The 20,650-nt window shown below is 25.5% G+C and overlaps 1 protein-coding gene across 4 annotated transcripts in view; it reads left to right on the forward strand.

Moving 5' to 3' along the window:
- The window catches only part of LOC112597660 (multiple PDZ domain protein-like), a 60,031-nt gene that overhangs the window by 7,301 nt on the left and 32,080 nt on the right, over window positions 1-20,650 (forward strand). For all 4 annotated transcript variants that reach the window (XM_025343793.1, XM_025343794.1, XM_025343795.1 and 1 more), the window contains exons 13-24: window positions 61-402; window positions 484-717; window positions 782-1,012; window positions 2,612-2,716; window positions 2,877-3,175; window positions 3,302-3,388; window positions 8,553-9,255; window positions 9,323-9,430; window positions 9,497-9,622; window positions 9,677-9,772; window positions 9,833-10,036; window positions 10,438-10,528. In XM_025343793.1, coding sequence (XP_025199578.1) covers window positions 61-402; window positions 484-717; window positions 782-1,012; window positions 2,612-2,716; window positions 2,877-3,175; window positions 3,302-3,388; window positions 8,553-9,255; window positions 9,323-9,430; window positions 9,497-9,622; window positions 9,677-9,772; window positions 9,833-10,036; window positions 10,438-10,528 — 2,626 coding nt within the window. The remainder of the gene's footprint in view (window positions 1-60; window positions 403-483; window positions 718-781; window positions 1,013-2,611; window positions 2,717-2,876; window positions 3,176-3,301; window positions 3,389-8,552; window positions 9,256-9,322; window positions 9,431-9,496; window positions 9,623-9,676; window positions 9,773-9,832; window positions 10,037-10,437; window positions 10,529-20,650) is intronic.

Consider the following 20,650-nt stretch of genomic DNA (forward strand, 5'->3'; position numbering starts at 1 on the left):
TCATTTTTATAGCTAAATAAAGATGTTTTGTAAATTAAATCATTTATATTTATTTATTAGGTAGGTCAGTTGAAAAAGTTTAGTGAAGGCGGTGGCTTAGGTATAAGCTTGGAAGGTACTGTAGATGTAGAAAATGGCATGGAAGTGAGGCCACATCATTATATACGATCAGTTTTACCCGAAGGACCAGTGGGAAAAAATGCAAGTCTTCAATCTGGCGATGAGTTGCTTGAAGTAAATGGGCACCGGTTATTGGGTAGAAACCATATGGAAGTGGTTGCTATTTTGAAAGAGTTGCCTATTAATGTCAGAATGATTTGTGCTAGACGCACTGATGAACAACAATTGCCTCACCATTATCTTACTGACATTACTGAGGATCGAGCCGCTTTTGCAGCTAAAGTAAGAATAAATTAAAAAATACAGATTAGCCTTTCTGTGTTTATCTTAAATTGGTGTTTATATATTTATGTTTTTTTATAGAATGCATTGGGTGGTAGTCTTCAAAATTTAATGCCTGCTACTGATCGTTTGGTAAAAGCAAAATCAGATGGATCATTGGCTAGTACTGGAACAGCAGGGTGTTCAGAATCTAGTAGATTGCGTTCTCGATCTCTTGAACCTCTTACTGGATTAGCTATGTGGTCTTCACAGCCTCAACTCATCGAGCTTATGAAAGGAGAACGTGGCCTTGGATTTTCAATTTTAGATTATCAAGTATATATTAAATTACCTAATTCTTGATATTTTCTTTATAATATATAATTTTTAACTTTTGTAGGATCCCATGAATCCAAGTGAAACAGTTATTGTAATTCGTTCATTGGTACCTGGCGGAGTGGCCCAAAATGATGGTCGTTTGATACCTGGAGATCGTTTACTTAGAGTGAATGATATTTGTTTGGAGAATGCGTCATTAGACCAAGCTGTGCAAGCTTTGAAGGGTGCTCCCAAAGGAGTAGTCCATATTGCTGTTGCCAAGCCACTACCCATACCAGATAGTAGCAGTCAGGTGAGTTCACCTTCAGAACAGGCACGTGCAGATGAATCTTTCACGCAACGTCGCGGCGAATTCTACAATGATGTCGACCAGGAGTCATCTGTTCAACAGTTGGCGTCTAATCTGCTCAAGTCGGAGAGCTTCTGACTCAATTATATTATTCCTTAATGATTGTGGCGATATTTAATTTTTTTATAACAATAACATATTTCATTATTATCCTATTACGTTTCTTGTGAATTATAAATATCAACTTATTATTTAAAAAAAAATTCTTCATCCTGATATCGTCACAATTTAACCGTCCATTTTATTTTATTTAATCATTTAATTAATCACTAATTAGTTGTAGTTAAAAAATAATAGTAGCTACAAGTTGTTAATGATTTACTAAAATATAAAACAAAATGAAGAAATGTTATGAGAATACTCATAGAGCTTACTTTGAAAGAAGATAAGATATATAAATATCAATAAAACATATTTTATTAAGTACCAATTTATTAAATGTCCTTTATAGTTCTATGAGCACTCTTGCACTTCTTCATTCTTCTATGCCTTTAAAAACTATTAATATCACTTGAACAATTTTATTTTATTTATTTTCATATAATAATTTTATGTGCCTTATTAATTGATAAAAATATTACAAACAAAGTATTCTTTAAAACATTAATGCAATATTTATATTAAGTTATAATTTCGGGTGTTTGGTTATATCTATAAATATAATTGCATTTTATATTGAAATGTATCACATATGTGTATACAGTGTATCTAGAAAGTTCACAAGCCCTTTTTGATTTGATTACATACAATTATTATATGCAGTGATATAAACAGAAGTCACTGTTCTGTCTAAATTAATGTAAATGTTTAATTATTATAAGTGAAGTAATCTTCACTGCAAAACAAGGGTTTCAAAACTTTTTAGAAACATTATAATATATATGTATACTTATAAATTTATATAGTAAGTTAAATGTAGTTGAAGCGAAAAACACAACTGCCAGTCCATGTCGCCGCTCGTATACACTTTTAGTACATTTTTATTTTTCTTTAAGTTTTTTAAGTTTAGTATAATTATTTAGATAACGATTTCTTTCTTTTGTTATATTGTTTTTTATTTTTATTAAATGCAACTTTTGGAAGAAAATGGAAACAAAAATGCGTTTTTGTTATTTGCACAAGTCGATAAAAACACAAATACTCTAAAACCGTGGTTACATTGCCATAGGTTTTTCAAAAATTGTGCGAATGTTAGACTAAATTTACCCAAGAGGCAATGTGGCTCATGGATGGCGCATTTGTGTTTTTGTTGCTCCTTCCTATCAATTCTTTCTCCTTCTATACATAATGGTATATCATTACTTCATTATGATATATTTTATATGACTTGAACCTTGAAGTATTTATATTTGGACATTATGAATTGCTATATTGAATTCTTCCATTCTTCAGTTCAAGTAATTAGATGAAATAATGGTATATATCTAAATTGAAGTACAATTTAATTATCTACTATGTGAATGTAGATCAGATGAAATGAGATTGGTCTCATAAAATGTTGGCGATTTAAGAAGCTCATACTTGAGTTCTATATTTTTTTAGGATGATAGCTCAGAAGAAATAAAAATGAGCAATGATGAAGATGATGAAGATAGCTATTCAATGTACAGTTGCCCTGAATCACCTATCATTTTCGATGATGTAAAGGCAAGTTCTAAATTTGTCTAGCTCATTAAGTTTATTTTGTATCAACGTTCAAGAATACTTAAAAATATCAGTAAAAACTAATAATTTTATGTGATACATTAGTCAAATGTTTAAAAAATATAAATTAAATCCAATCTCATGAACTTGTTATTATAAATAGAAAGCTGATGAAACTTTTAAACAAATATGTTCAATGGATGAGACAGATAATGTACAAGATGTGCAAGAAATTACACTTACTAAAGGCTCATCACCATTGGGCATAAATCTCCGTAGACGTTCATTTAGCGATCAAATGGGTTTGGAAATTGAAAACTTATATGGTGCTGCTGAACGAGATCGCAGGCTAAAAATTGGTGATGTAGTGATTTCTGTTAATAATGAATCATTGAAGTATGTGTCACCAGCCCAAGTGAAATCAATTTTATCTAGAGCTAATCTACTAACAGGCCATATACCGTAAGTGAAGCCATATAAATACAAATAAAAAAAACAAATAATTTATAATCTGGTTAATGGTTTAATGAGATTAGTTTCTAATGAAAATCAATATAACCTTTTTTATTTGTATTTATGCTATTTCAGTGTACGTTTTGTACGTGCAGAGGCGGTTAAGAAGACCTGTATAATCCGAAGTAAAACTGTACCCAGTGTAACTCTATGTACTCCTAGGTAAGTATTTTTTTATTTATGTAAATATATTATGATAAATAACAATAAATGATACATAAACCTTGGTAAATATCACAAATCTTATTTTATAGTATTTTATGACTGGTATACTATAATTTTAATTTGAAAATTTGTTTAATAAAAAAGGTATATTAATATCAAGGAACACTAAGATAAATATTCTAGTTATTTTTCTAACACTTATATTGTGTATAATTTATTATCTACTGGTAAAAATTATTTGACTAGTATAGTTAGTTAATGACCAGTATATTACAAAAATTCTCATTTTTATGATAAGTACTTGATATTTTGGTATTTACTGTGGTGTCACATAATTCTTAATTTTTGTCATTTACCATAATATAAACTTCACATTTAAAATTTTTTTAAATACTGAATTAAATTTAGCTGATTTTATAATTTAATAATGTTTTCTATTTAATACTTATTGATTTCCTTTATTGTTATATTTTTGCATTTAATGAAGGATATTACCTGTCTATTACAAGTGAGAATGATCTATTTCGCGAACGTTTAAGTTATATTTCCCTTTTACTTTTTGTAAATTTTGTAGATAGTAATATGTTACAAATTATAATACATATTTTATTTATAGGTCATTATTTTATATTGATATAATTGAATTATTTAATAATTTTAGCAATACTGTTTTATTAAATTAGTTATTTATTGAATAAGATAAATTATAATTCTATTTTTTTCATGAAAAAATTATTATTATAATTAGTTATGTAGTAGTCACTGAAATACTAGTTATATTTAATAATATATATATTATACATCCATATATAATATAATATTGATATAATTTAATAATACAGCATTATATGTTTGTCTACTATAATATGGATAAATTAGATTTTAATTAAAATTTAAAGATTTTTTATAGACATGTTAGGATTTATAGTTACCTTTTATAGAGTGTTTTTGTATAACATTAAACACTTTTTACATTGAAAGGTATTTGAATTTTTTTTTTTAAAGATTTTCTTTTCATAAGAAAAGATTTAAAATGCATTTAATTCAAACAATATAAATCACACTTATTTTTTCATTCTTATTATGTTGGCAAGCCTACTATCAACTTATATTTTCAAATTTCAATCTATATTTTTAACTTAGTCTATTTATCTGAAGTAGAATACTGTCTTTAAAATATTGATGAATAAATACAGATCATAGTATATCAAACTACAATATTTTAGTTATCAATATTTTTTATAATTTACATGCATTAACAGTTAAATACTTAGAATAGTGGACCTCAAATCTTTTGAGATACCACATCACTCATCTATACTTTAAGTACATAGTAATTGATGAAATGCTTTTACTTAGTGTTAATTAATATTTATTATATAAAAATCAACATTTTAGAATAGTATTTTTTTCTAGATTTTGTGAGTATAAATGTAGATTACCATTTATAACTAAAAGTCGATAATGAGTTCCCAAACAAACATAAGAGTAAAAAGGGGAAAGTAGGTATCTGCTTTGGTCTATAGTAGGAATCTAATATACCTTTTCAATGATAAATTCTATATAAAAATTAATAATGAGTTTAGTTAGACTCTTAGCTTTTTATAATATTAATATAATGCTATTAATTATTATAGGTCATTCATTTTATTATTAAAATAATAATACAATATAAACTATAAATAGGCAATAACATAACAATATTTTGAAAATATCATTGTGTAAATAAAATATAATAATTTATGTAAAAGTTTTAAATCCCCCAAAAAAGTACCTATGTTTGAATTACAGCAAAATAAATTCATTATTTTTCATTTAAATGTTAAATTTAATCAAAATTTAAACTTCAAATGTTTAAGAAAAAAATAAAGTTTATAAATGCATTTTTTAGAATTTTTGGTTCTAGTACCTATAAATTACTCATGTAAAATCTTGTAAATCGTTAACCAGATTATATTTTATTTTATTATAAATAAACAGATTCAAGGTTCCTATATGATATATTCATGTATAATATAAGATATATTCTTATTTTATATTGTATGAATGCTCAAAGTTTTTATTTATAAATTATATTATTAAAATATAAATTTATTAGTTACATTGAAGCGTGAGTAAATATAGTATGTAGAATTGTCTTAGCATGATTATTAAATTAATGAAACCCTATTTATGTATAGGTACTATAGTTAACTAGTTAAGGGTTATGATTAGCATTTTTTAAACCAACTTAATTTAAAATTATTTAAAAAAAAAATATATTTTAACTTTTGATTTTTGCACATAATTCAAGTTGAATTTGGTTAATTTTAATAACTCTGAAAAATTAATAAATCTATTTACAACAACAATATTTATTTTATACTAGTTTTTGTAAAATAATTTTCTTTTTATTGTTGTCATTTAGAAAGAAATAATCAAAGAAATTTAACTCTCCTCTAAATATTTAAATCATCATTTAATATGTACTTTTTTTATATTCATTGTAATAATAATTATTTTTCATTTTACTTTCTTGCATTCTGTACAAAATTATTCTTATACTGTACAGTGTCCTCACATATTAATAATTCATTTTGTATCTACAATTGTTATATTAATACATAATTTTTAGAAAATGTAGTTTTTTCTTCGTGAATAAATAAATAAATAGATATAATGACTATAGAACTTTTAAATGTTAGAATTGATTATATTTTCTTGAATATTAAACTTTATAAACAAAACTCCTTATATTTATATGTATATATATATATATATATTTTTTTTTTCAAGTGATTTTGAGGTATTCTGAATAATTTTTAATGATATTGTTCTAATCAGTGGTTTATTTACACTAAGATGTCCAGGATCTCATTTTTTCAGTTATGCCTAAGTTGGAAGAAAATAATACGTTTATCATGAAATAAAAAAGTAATAAAACAATTATATGTACCTATATTTATTATGTATACATTATTTTTCTGACACTTGACTATTTAATAATTTAATTTTCATGTTTAAAGGGACCTCCACCTCTTATAGACTCTAGGGCTACCAAATTTCATGCTATGACACTAACTAAAAGAACAAATATATTAAGTATAGAGATTGTAGACCATTGTATAATATACGTCGTATGTTATTATTTTTTATACACAATGAAATTTTTAAAGTATTTGTACTTATATTGTGTTCTATTAAACTAATTTTCTACACTCTATACCACGAATGTATATATATGTCTATTGATAGACGCGATGTTTTGCAATTAGTTCAATTTATCAAATTAAGAAAATAATAATAATCATATAAATAGAATATAAAAAATAGTATATCCTTATAAATTATAATTGACTTATTGAAATATATGCTGATAAACCCGATTTTCCTCGAGTGTTATGTTTCGTTTAATAAATTATTTATCATTGAATTCAAATTAAGAACATATCCATAATAATAATAATTTAATCAATAATGAGGTACTCTCAATAACTACAGTAAAACATTTCTAAGAGGAAAATTTTATCGATATGATAATTTATATCGTAGAATTTTCGTTATGTCGGCCTTTTAGTTATTTGACTGTCAAACGTTTGGATTCGGCTGAAATGTTGAGTGCCCGTATAGGTACCACTTACATATTATGTTGATTTTATTTTTAGTGTAGACGTGTAACATAAGTTTCAATGTAATAAAATTTATATTTTATTAATATAGTTTATTGATATAACTTTTAGTGTATAATAATATTTAAATTATGTCAAATACGTATATTGGTTTTGCGATATAATATGTTTGTAGCTTGTACGTATTTTTTAATTAATTAAATAATAATTACATTTTTGTAAGGTTAATAAATCATCTATTGTCATCATTATAATTGATTTTTCTTTTAACTCACCGTATATTTAAATAACTAATTAATTAATTAATAATAGCACACACTATTAAAACTTATAAGTTACAAGTAATAATATAACCCATTATTCTTATGTACCACCTTATTTTTTTGGTTGAAATTTGAGGCCTAGTTACAAATTATAAATTATGTAAGTACTTCTGTAAAGGAGGGTTTGTTGTCAAAATTATCATCTGTTTATTTACAATTTTTAAATACTATTTGAGAATGTTGTAATCGCATGTGTTATTTTCGTCTTACAAATGCACAACATAGGACATTTTACGTTTAGAAGAATCATTTTTATTTTTTCATTTTTAAAATTAGAGTGAATTGATATATTATTAAATATAAGAACTTTTAAATTTTAAAATAATGTTCTTAAAGTAACACCGCAATCATTTCATTTACAGAATGCTTTAAGTCACCCAATACGTTTTATCTTCGTCTAATTAAATACTTTAATATGATTTTTGTTGTTATTCTTTTTTTTATTTTATTTAATTATAGTATATGCATTATTTATATTGGATTTATTCTTATTTAAATTTATATGTTTAACTGTTAATTTTGTAATCGCTGGTTGACATTTATTTTAATAAAATAATAAATAAATAAAAACTTGGAATCCTGGACAATCTATACCTAACTTATTATTTTTTAATTTAACAATATGTCAATTCACTTAAATATTTAAAATACCAGAGTAAAACATTTTTTTGAATCTAAAATTTGTCATGATATGCGTTTGTAAGACGTAGACAACACATACGAGCAGATAGTATATATTCTTTATAGAGAGTGATAATATTTAACTCATCCGTTGCCTTTATAATTGGTTTTTGCTAGAAAGTAAAAATATTAGATAGGTATTTAATATTCACTGATTATTTTTTTTGATTATCTCCTAAGAATTTTTATGCAAAAAATTATATAATATTTCAATCATTTAAATGTAAATATTAGGTATAAGCATAAAAAATATTATAAGTTTGTTTTGTTTAACTATTTATTGAACTATATATTTATACTTTTATTTAAGTATAAATATTATAGTTACTTATCTATATTTCATTTTTATTGTAAAATGTATGGTTAACAAATTGCACGTTTAATAGTATTTTATACGGTTCTAGTATTTCATAAACCATTGGCAATATATTCACGTGTTTATTGAGTATTATAAATATTGCTATTAATTATTAATTGATCATTATGATAAAAAGTTTCTATTTAAAAAAAATGTATATAATTTATGTGTATTGAATGTTTTATTAACAGATCACCATTTGTCGAACTACGTGAAACTGAAGATCGTTTACTTAATAAGAAACCTCATCCTAAAATTTCTAGATCTAAGTCTAACAATTCATGTTCGCAATTGGCCAAATCAACAAAATCTAAATCCGATTGTGTTATATGTACTAAATGTCATTCAATTCAACGAACAAAGAGTTGGAATGAAACTGATCCAATAAATGATGTGAGTTTTGAAAACGTTATCAATTATTATAAGGTATTCAAAACTAGTGACAAATACGTATGCGCAAAGTTTACTAGTGATCAATTTATTAAGAAATTAGATGAAAAATTGCGCGAAGAAACTGATAGATTGTCAGAATTTACTCAAAGTATATCTATATCATCAAATTTAAATGAAGATGAAATTGATAATCAATTAAAAGCTAAAACTGAAGAGTTAGAAAGACTCACCGAAGAGGAAGCTTATACATCTTTAGACAAAAATGTATTACGTTTGGGAAGTGCTGAATTTGAATCTTTTGATGGTCCAACAACTCGTATTTATCGGTTTCCAAGTACTGGCATTGGCTTAGATAGAAGTGAAGGAAGCGTATTCACTATGACTGTATCTGGGCAACAATCAGCTGCTTCCTTGTTGGCTAAACATTGGGGTCCTCAACGAGAAGTAATAGTTCGGAGAGATCCAAATAAAAGCTTAGGAATAAGTATAGTTGGAGGAAAGGTTAGATATATTTATAGATATGTATAAAACATTAAAAATGTTTTTTTGAGACGGTTTATTTTTTTAGGTTGATTTTTTCAATAGTACTAATACAAATAATAGCGCAGCTATATCAGGTATATTCATAAAAAATGTACTTCCTCAAAGTCCTGCAGGTCAAGATGGTCAATTAAAAGTAAATATTCTATAACCTTTTAATGTCTTATGGTTAAGTTAATATTTATACTTGTAACATAAATAGACCGGTGATAGAATATTAGAAGTTAATGGGACTGATGTTCGACACGCTAATCACGAACAAGCCGTTGCAATAATTCGTTCAGCTGGTAACCCAGTTATTTTTCTCGTACAATCACTTGTATGTTGGGTAAGTTTTCAACATTTATTTTTAGGGTAAGTAATTTATTTACATTTATTTTAGTCCGAAGATCAATATGAACAGTCAAAATCATCTGTTATTGAAGATTCGTTTAAAGTATCACAGGAGCCTATGAAACCTGTCAATAGTGTAAAAAATGTAATGAGAAAAAAATATTTTTATAAAATATGAGATTTTTTTATAATTGTTACGTTTTAGAGGATTTCTACTTGGCAACAGAAAAGTGAAGAATATGTTAATGAAGATAATATTCCGCTTCGCAAGAATTCATTAGCTTTTATTAAAACTTTGAGTTCGTTCGACCGTAAAAAATCTATCAAATCTAATAAAAGTGAAGATAGTGAAGAAGATGACGATAACAGAGATAATGAAGGCCGCGTTAGAATTCATTCAGGACAAGAAGTAAGACAATGAATAAATATCTTGTTAATTACTATATATCACTTAAATTAAATTAAAAATTTATTTTTCAATTTAACTATAGGTATCATTTATGTGTATACCTATTTTCAGTATTATTTATTATTTTATTTTACTATATGTAAAACGTATAATAAAGTTGTCATTTTAATTAATTTCAAAATATTATAAAATTTTACATGGAAATAACTGAATCATTTTTTAATTACAATGGTTATTCATTTTTTATGCAGTTAAAATATATTTTTGGGCTATAATATGGACTAAAACTTTAATGTATATTATATGTTTCCACTTTTTATTTTTTACAAAAAAGTCACGTTGAATATAATGTGTGTTCATATAGGTACCTAATACAGAATATAATGTAAATCTATTTTTAGATAATGCGGTCTAGTGCTGGTAATGTTAAAAGATCAAAAGTAGAAATTGACGCTGATCCAGAACCAGAGGATGAATATGGTTATACTCCAAGTGAGTATAATTTTTATTATGAATAATTTATTTGTCAATCCTTCAATTTATGAAGATAATATTATTATGCGGGTGTAATTTATTAATAGTTTATTAAAGGTCAATATTTATTTGTTAAAAATAAGGTAGGAAAAATATAACGTAAATATAATCAAATGTTTCATATGTACATTGTCTTTAATCATGTACACTGTTTATAAGACACTAAATTCATATTGTACTTTTACATTGATCAATTATTATATAATTTCTATTTGTGTGAAAAAACTTATTTTAAACAGTTTATTACAAATTAATATTTATAACTATAACAATTTAATAACTATTTACATAAATGATTAGGCTGGTTTTTGTTTTTATGTTATGTTTGGGAATTATTATTTATTTTTTTTTTTTTGGCGAATAATCATGATAATATTGTTAAAAGTTATTCATGTATTTCTATATATACTTTTAAAGAAAACCCGTTACTTAAATTACTATTATTTAAAACAGAATTACAAAAATATTTAGATAGAAATCGCGATATTTGTAGAAAATTTATAAAGATTATGAGACATCAAACATGAACTTAAAATTGTTTAAAAAAAACTATTATTTTTTAAGCAATTAAAAGTTTTTGGCAAAGCGTTTAAACATTAATTCTTTCTGACAGTATATAAACCAGAATATTATAACATTCATGATTTATAACAATGTGTTTAAATAAGTTCTATAAATCTAACTAACTATCGAAGTTGTATAACATATTATAATACATTTGTTTGATATATTTTATGCATAATTTTATTTTTTTACTAGTAAAAGTATTATATGCATACTTATTATACATTCACACTTCTCCGCATGTCCAAAGTTATATAATAAAAACTAATTAATAAAAAGTTAGGAAGCTCATGTTATTTTATAATTCTTTAAAATGCGCGTTCTTACATATATGTATAATATATAATATTATGCATAGATATAAAATTTCCGCTATTTCTATAAAAAACCTATAAATAATATAAAATGACTTATTTGCATCTTACCTTTATATGAGGTTTTTGGCGTATAATCTAATTAAAATATACATCGTTTTCAGTCTATGGTAGTACGGTCATATTTTGAAGTCTTGTTCGAAACTTTTTCGCCAAAAGGTTACACTGGCATTACTATAAAGTACATATAATACGCACTTGCGGATGATGATACGAAAATAGTTCGATCGAAAATCGTCGTGAATTAGACGCGGATAACTATGGTGATGACTTTGACGTAAGTCTGATGTTGATTACTCGCTATTTCGCAAATCTGCCGTCATAATGATGTGGAATTATGTACTAGGTGTCTAGGTTATTGGGTTCCGTCGTGTGGGTGTACATTTTACAGAGTTTTAAAACTTTTTTATGAAATTTACCGGTATAAAAGTGAACTAAATTGAAACATAAATCAGTAAAATTCGTTTTAAATCTATGTAGTCTGACTGCGGTAAGCATAACTAAGGTGATTGTTGACTTAGTGTTGAATGGGTGTTGTATCAGTTAGTCTTAAGAAACGACTACGTTTCTGAAGAAAAAATCTTTTTTCTCTTTTATCTTTATGTTTCATTGTTTTTTTTGCATCCGCAACTTATGATTGTGTATTATGTAGTTGCAAAATAATTTTTGATCACCTCAGGTCTGATACATTATGCGGTGTGCATGTTTCTTTTTTATTGGACGCATGGTTGCTTACTGGCTCATCAAGATATAAGATGCCCTAAATTATCTATATTAATCATTGGTTCCTTGTAGTAATCAGTCGTTTAAAATGCTTCTATATCGGTTTTTTCGAAATTATAATTGACTGTATTAATGTATCAAAATTCTGTAAGTTTGGAAAATCCTAGACAAGTGTATGTCTGTCATATTGCACGTGACTCTATAACAATCCATTGCTTCGAATAGACTTATAGATAATTAATAAAAAAACATTTGTTATCATTCAATTAGATATGTGTATATGTATTAAGTACAAAAAAATCTACCGAGTATAGGCTACCTATATTAATGTATTATATACATTATGAATAATGTATACTTAGATACATAACATATAGTTTATATTGTACATATGCTATGTTTATGCTAATAAGACGTTATTTACTAATGGTCAAAGCATTATAATTTTGTAACTACCTATCTGGTTTCTTATTTTGTATATTTGTTTAACTAAAATTTGATATAGGTATAATGAAATTGTCATTCAAATTTTAGGTATATAATATATTATATAAAATAATTAAAATAAATAATAATAATAATTTTAGAAGTTGTTTTTGTTTATTCGCTTTCTATATTAAATAAAAAAATAACCCTTTCGAAAATCTAGTTTTATGCAGAAATAAGTATACATTTTACTTAGGACATAATGTTATTCCACCTCGAAAATAATGTAAGAAATCGTAAGAAGAAAAGGGAGAGACGCTTGTAAATAATATTATGCGTAACACTATATCGATCTTATTATGTTTTATTAATCTATATTAATCGGACACTGTCGAAAATACTATCATATTAACGTCTATAATAATAATTAATAAAATATATCATAATATAATTATATACCTAGTTATTGTCGTTTGTACAGTATACAAGTGGGTGTTCATTGTTCATTGTCCATTCTTTTTTTTAATAATTAAATTATTTTTGAAGTTTTTAATTGGAAGATATAATGGAGATATATTGGATATAATAATTTGAAAATTTTAGTAATTTATATTAATTTGTTGAAATTTTTAATTTGTAAGAATGCTCTAAATACAATAAATACTAGATTTCTGTTATTATATCTATTTTATATTTTTGTGAAACCATTTTTAAGGACTATTATTCTTAATACACACATTTTAATAATTGGAAAACCACTTGTTAAAATTTTAAAAGGGGTACATCAACATTTAAAATAAGATTATCCACTAAATAATTCATTGTAAAAAGGGGGAGGGGTTTTTTATTTTAAAAATAGAAGTTTTGTATTACCACGAGAAATTCTTTAAGAATAGTAAATAAAAATCTCGAGAATTTGTAAATATGGCCATCATAGGTAGGTATATTTAAAAAATCAAAACAATTAGAATTTGAATAAATAAATTATTAAATAAAAAAAATTGGGATGAGCACGCACGATGAATCATCGTGTATAGATATTATATTACACGAATAATTTAGATTCGCGCGTTTGTATTATTAGGCGATCGCATTATTTGTGCTGAATGGAATGAAGCAGAGTGAGTTTGCGTCGGTCGGTCGGTCGAGATTTTTTTTTTAATGAACAGTCAAAAGGTTTGTACCGCGGGTAGGGGCGGTTGGAACGTTACACTATATAGTAGGGGCGGTCGAATGCATGCCGCTGCCGTTAACGATGACGACGACGACGACGACGACGACGACAACTTCGATAAACTGGGTGACCGCGCGTCGGTGGTGGCAGCGTCGGCAGATCTTTTCTCCAATCAGTGAATGGGCCGCGCTCGGGTTGTCCGCATCGTTGTCGTCGTTGCTGCCGTTCTCGTCTGGTTGTTTCGAATGTGCATAGTCGCGCGCATCAATTGATCTTCGGACGAAAAAATCGGACCGATTTCTTTCGGGGGGACGGAAAAAAAAATCGTTTTTTTTTTTTTTTTTTTGTGAAAAAAATTTCTTCTCCTCCTGTAGAGACCGTTACGAGGACATTTTCCATACATACGAATATCGTAGGTATTATTAAAATGACGTACAAAACGGCCGAACCACCGCCAAACCCTCACGCGGTGGCGCGTAGGCCGTACGCGGCACAACGATGATGTTAATATTATTATAATAAGCGGTCCGCCGCCGCCTGCACCAAAACGTCACTGTCGTCGTCTTTGCGTCTAGTCCGACCGGCGGTCGTCGCGTCTCAAACGCCGCTACGTACGTCGTCGTCCGCGGCCGTAGCCGTCCACCACCAACATCGCCGTCGCAATCGTCTGACGCGCCGCCCGCCCGCCGCCGCGGTATCGCGACGACGAAAATGCACCGCCAGCCACCGGTCGGCGAGCATCAGCTGCCGCCGCAGTACGCGTTCTGCGACCGCCGCCGTCGGCACGATAATGTCAATGATTAACGGTTGCGTCTCAGATCACGATCATCGCGATGGCAGTCCCCGCATTGCGACGTTTCGACAACATCATGATGATGCAGGACATGACCGCTGCTGCCGCCTTGTACAAGACCATAGACGGTGACTTTGAGCTTGGTAACTCGTTACTTTTCTGGCCGTTTTTTCATATATATGTGTTAAAAAAATGTCTTCGTTACTATTGATTAAATATAATTTTTATAACGCGTGCTAGCTTTCAGTTTAATGATATATTATAATAAGGTAGGTCCAGGCGTCCGAACGTCTGCGAAAATATGAAAAGACGGTAGAAAACTTTAAACTGTGCCTTATTCAATGGTCGTTGGTAAAAAGCAAAATAAAAAAATAACAACATTAAAAATCAATATAAAATAAACTTAAATATTTCTTACGTATTTGTGAACTATAATGAATAATTTCGTTTGTTTATTGGAGAGGTTCGAGTTAACTTTGGGTGAAAATTCACTGCTCATCGTCTCTACCTTTTCAACATGTGATTTCATACATTAAATTAATTTTATTATTGTTCGTTGTTGCCAAATTATACAAATTTTGCAATTGTATACAACCAACAAAATATAATAAATCTATAAATCTATAAATCAATTAACTTACCCAGGTAAGCGTCCAAAAAGTGTACAGAACAGTCAATTGCTTATCCACTTCTACACTCGTAGGTTGAAACAATTAGTAAAATTAGTTCAATCTTAAGATGAGGTATCTATATAAAAAAGGTTCTTTCTGATTTAAAACTTATTCAGACTTCAATTAAAATATAAATAGTATAAAATTCATAAACATTTAATATATATATATATAATATTACAGGTTATTGAGTAAAATGAATTAATTTTAGTTTTTATCCATAAGATTGTTGGATTATTTTTTCAAACCGAAAAAAATACATTCAATTTGATCGTGTTTTTAGAATATTATATATAATGATAAATTGTACAGCATTAAAGCCTATTTAGTATGCAACCGTATCGTATTTAGGGGATTCCTTTGTTAAGATATTCAACAAATATACGTAATCCTGTTTTAAAAGGCAATATCCATACGAAATCGGGTTCTATCTTTAATTCCAACATTCAAAGGTTCAAGTATAATTTTTACCTTATAATTAAAAAGCATGTAAAATATAATAATGAATAATTGAAATAGTTATGTATTACTAAAAGTCTAGAACTAAAATATAATTTTGTACTTTAAAATAGGTGTATAATGTTTAATAATGTATGAAATATAATAAAACCTTAAGAATAGTATGGGAAGTATATATTATATTTTAAAGATTTTTAAATTGTAATAAATTGTCAATTATTTTTTAAATTAATTAAAATTTTTTTGTTCATATTACTTAGTTATATACAATACATCAGTTGATGTTAATACTATTTAAAGAAAAATATTGGATGCCAAAATTTTCTGATTCTATGTATTACTTATTAAAAATAATACTTTTTAGTATTTATTATTGAATATTAATACATTTTAAAAGTCAATATTATTATTCACGTATATTTTGATTGAATATCACTGCAGTTAAGAATGAACCAGTTTTGGATATTTTCGAACAAAATCATAACATTTTTTGGTTTTCACCCAGATTTCGTCTTTAACTTAATTAAATAGGATTTGATTTTCATTCATAGAAATATTTCTTATCATAGAGTATAAACGATACAAACATTTTAGTTTACTCTTGCCCAGGCACGTATGATATTTGTGTCATGTTAAAAAACGATAATGAAAATTAATTTTGTTTCTAATAAGTGATAATATCACAATCAAATATAAAATTTAAAAAAAATATTAGAGTTAAAATTATTCATTAATGTTTAAATTAAAATTTTCAAAATATTCAGACTAATTTTAAGCTGTTTATAGCAATGAAAATATTCGAGTTTCTTTAGGTTTTTTTTTCTATACAATTTATCGGTAAAATGTTTTTTTATTTAAACAGTTTTAAAATTTAATGCAAGGCTTATCGATAGGTTGTTCTTGTGAAATTTAAAAAACAGTAGTTGTGAAAAAACACATTTACAAAAGCCTTTGTAGCTACAACTTAAAAAATATTAACACAAGGTCCTTCTTATGTTTTTCTTATAACAATTTAAAAAAAATTAAAATACACGGTGCAATTTTTTTACAGTTGAATCAAGTTAAAGTTTTGACAAATTTGAATATATAAACGAAAAATAATGATTTATCCTTAAATAATTTTAGTTTTTTTTTTTTTTGTAATTTAAAAAATATTTGTCGTAGGTATATACAACTTTTCACCGTAACGTTTTGTTTTGCTAGTACGTTTTAGTTTTTAAACTAACTTAAAGCTATTTAGGTATTCTATGAACCTAGTTACATCCGTTTACAGTACTTATAAGTATTGACTTAAAATTGAATTAGAATAATATATGGTATAAATTTATAATTTTTTATTATATTATATACGGGGTTTTTTTTTTTGAAAAAAATTAGTTCAACCTTTTATATTACAAATAAAAAAAATAAATTATAATATATTCTTAAAAATATTTGATTTGTACTATCTTCGCATAAAATTGTTTTTCATTTGCAATTATTTATCACTAAATTTTAATTTAATACATTCTTTACAATGACGAGTAAAACACAAAACCTAATTAACAGCACAGTGATTTCTTCATTATTTTTATTGCATTGATTAGTGCTTTATTAAGTATATAATAAGTTATAATTACTAATTTTCTTTTTTTTAAATTTTTAGCGTGTTATATACGTAAATTCAAATAAAAAAAAAAAAATAAAAAAATATATGTTAATATTTTAATGGTATTTTACATATTATATTCTATCATTGCTGCAAGTAATTTAAATTAGTTTAACAATATTCATTTGTAGTTCTAATTAACAACTAATAAAATACATACAAGCAATTAGACAATTTAAATCTAATCTAATTTAGTTACCTTAGTAGGTACCTATTATTTTATTTATTTGTTTTAATATCAAAGTTACTAAATTAAAAATTAAAAAAGTCCTAGGTAAATGATTAATTGACTTTTTCGTTTAGAATAAATTATATTTTTATATGTAAAAATCAAATCTTTCTTTTTGAGTTTGAATACATTCTATATTTGGATGATAGCAAAATATAAGTGTAAGCTCTACGAAGACATTTCTGTTGAAAACTTGTTTGTTTAAATATTTGTTTAACAAATTGCCTAATTTACCTAATTGCTAGTGATTTGATGATATTTAAAATAAGAAACAAATAATTGCAAATATAGTATTATGAATAAAATATAAATTTTATAAGTTTATAAAAAAATAGGTAGCACCACATGTTCATTATATTAATAATATTTTTCTACATAAATTTATTGTTAAAATAATTTAACATATTAATTGTATGCAGAATTATTCTTATATTTTAATTTCTAAGTATAATTTCATTAGTATTGATCTTAGCTCATTAGTTAATATTAAGATCAGTTTAATAATTCATTTTTTTATTGTAAAGATGTATCATTGAAATTTAACCTACTGAATAATTATTAATAACATTGCAACAATATAATTTTTACTCCTAATAAGGAAGATGTGAAAATAGTTATAATTAACAAATGTAGTAAATACAAATTTTATTTACCCAATATGTTACCTATTAGGATTATAATATGTAAATTTGATTGGTTATGAAAATAATTGATTATTGATGTGCACACTATAAAATACAAATAGTTTATACTAATAATTTTAATGAATTTATATTTATAACTAATTTAAATTGTGTTCTATTTTAATATAAATCATCTAAAGGAATCAGATAAAATATATTGAACGACCTAATTTTATTTTTAATAATTTATTTTACTGTAAATTTTAGGAAACAAAAATCAGAGTAAATTTTATGAATTTTTAATTATATATTTAAATATTGTCATCTTATAAAAGTTATATTTTATTAAAAATATAATTATTTACTATTTAATATTTACTTCATCATGATACTATTTATTATTTGCTAGTTTTTAATACTTAAAGCATCAGTGACGCATAGTTAGAGATTTTTAATAGGAGATTGGTATTTTTCTTATTAAAATATAATGCATAGACTAAAGGCGCAATTTATATTTCATGTATTTTATATAAATATGTATATACATATATATCAATCCTCATCATACCCCCTCTATCAAATACGCTATTGGCGAGTATAGAATATGGATGTAATGAAAAAAAGCATTTATTATATTATATCATTAAATTAATTAAACTGTTAAAACTATATGCTCATAAATTATTAAACATTAAAATTGGTTATCGAGAATAAAATATACATCATACGTGAAAAAAATAATTGCTTTATATGGAATTGTATTTGGAGGACAACTAGATGTTATTAACTTATAGTCAACATCATCTTTTTCCCCTGATTTTCGATGACTTTGTAGCTTATAAAAACGTGAAAGTCATTCATTGTTTATTACTTTTGATGCTTGTCTGTGTTATAATTGTAATTCATTATGTAGGACAAAGGTATAAATGTATAATGTACATAGATACGTGTTTATTTATTTTAAATAAATGACGATTTGATCAAATTACTCTTGTTATAAATTCCGATTTATTTTTATACAGTTTTATATTTTAATTATATGCATTTTATTATGAGTCAATTAGTTAAAATTTTTTTAATTAATAAGTTGTTTATTATCTTAAGCATATTGTACAGAATATGTACAACATCAATATTTGATATCAATCACTCGTTTGATAATCACCATTCTCTATTTATGTTTTCAGACCCTAAACGGTTTACCTATTTACAAAAAAGAAAAACAATAAATATTTGCTATATTTTATTAATCTTACAAATTTATAATAAAATTTATGTTTATTTATTATAACTTATAAATATTATATAGTTATTAAAATTTTAACACTTATATTTGTAGTAGATTCCATGCATTGAGAAGAATCATTTTTTTTATTTAAATCTTAGTGTTTAATACATATTATTTTGTTATTAAAGAATTAAATTATTAACTATAAAATAAATATGGGTGAACGTAAATAAAATATTTTTCTTTAAATTTGAGTTTGATTTAAAAAAATAAATAAATAAAAACCAGAATTTATATATACATTTAATAATAAAATATATCGTATTATTTTATAAATATTAAATATTATGTACCTATAATATCAATAATATTTATTTAATATTAAATCAATCAAAATTGTGTTAATCTAATCGATTATTTATAGATTGTAATTATAATCTGATCAGATGACCTTATAATAATTATTAACTTCATACGAGGCCGTACTTAAGATAAATTGTACGGTCTCAATCCTATAGCTTTAAATTAATTTTTATACTATTTACAATACAATCGTTTTAAATCCGTACTCATCAATTAATAATCTTAAATAAAATGTTGTCTATTGTAGAGTACGAAATTATGTTAATGTATTTGAAATCGGTCTGCAAATTATAATAGTTCGGTCTCTATACAATATAATATAATGTGATGATTTAATTATTATTAAAATATCAGCATAATTACAAGATGACACACAAAAGTTACTGTGGTAGTACTGTGTATGTATATTGTATATATATATTTACGCACACATTACGCATGTAATGCGTGTGTTATATTATGTGGAAAAAATTTTATTTTTATTTTCAATTGCTTCGCAATTATAGGAGACTAGAAAGTTCAAAATGAGTATGGCCTATGACTTGATAAAAGCATCGTTAGCCGCTGCAGTTTAGCATAGATACGCACGTGCGTTTATTAGGTTGTACACATCGCGAAAAATGCAAGTGCATACGATAAAATTACGTTTTATACTTGTAGGTATAGTTGTAAATAATGTCGTGCGCGTATTATTATTCACGCGGAACCTTGAAGACGTACATCTGCGTGTGTATATGTATAATATACATTATTATAAACTCTAATTATAACCACTTGAAAATGATTGAAAGCGCGCTAATAACTA

This window comes from Melanaphis sacchari, unplaced genomic scaffold (genome assembly GCF_002803265.2).
Source record: "Melanaphis sacchari strain LSU unplaced genomic scaffold, SCAv2.0 Contig43_pilon_pilon, whole genome shotgun sequence".
Classification (NCBI taxonomy): Eukaryota; Metazoa; Arthropoda; class Insecta; order Hemiptera; family Aphididae; genus Melanaphis; species Melanaphis sacchari.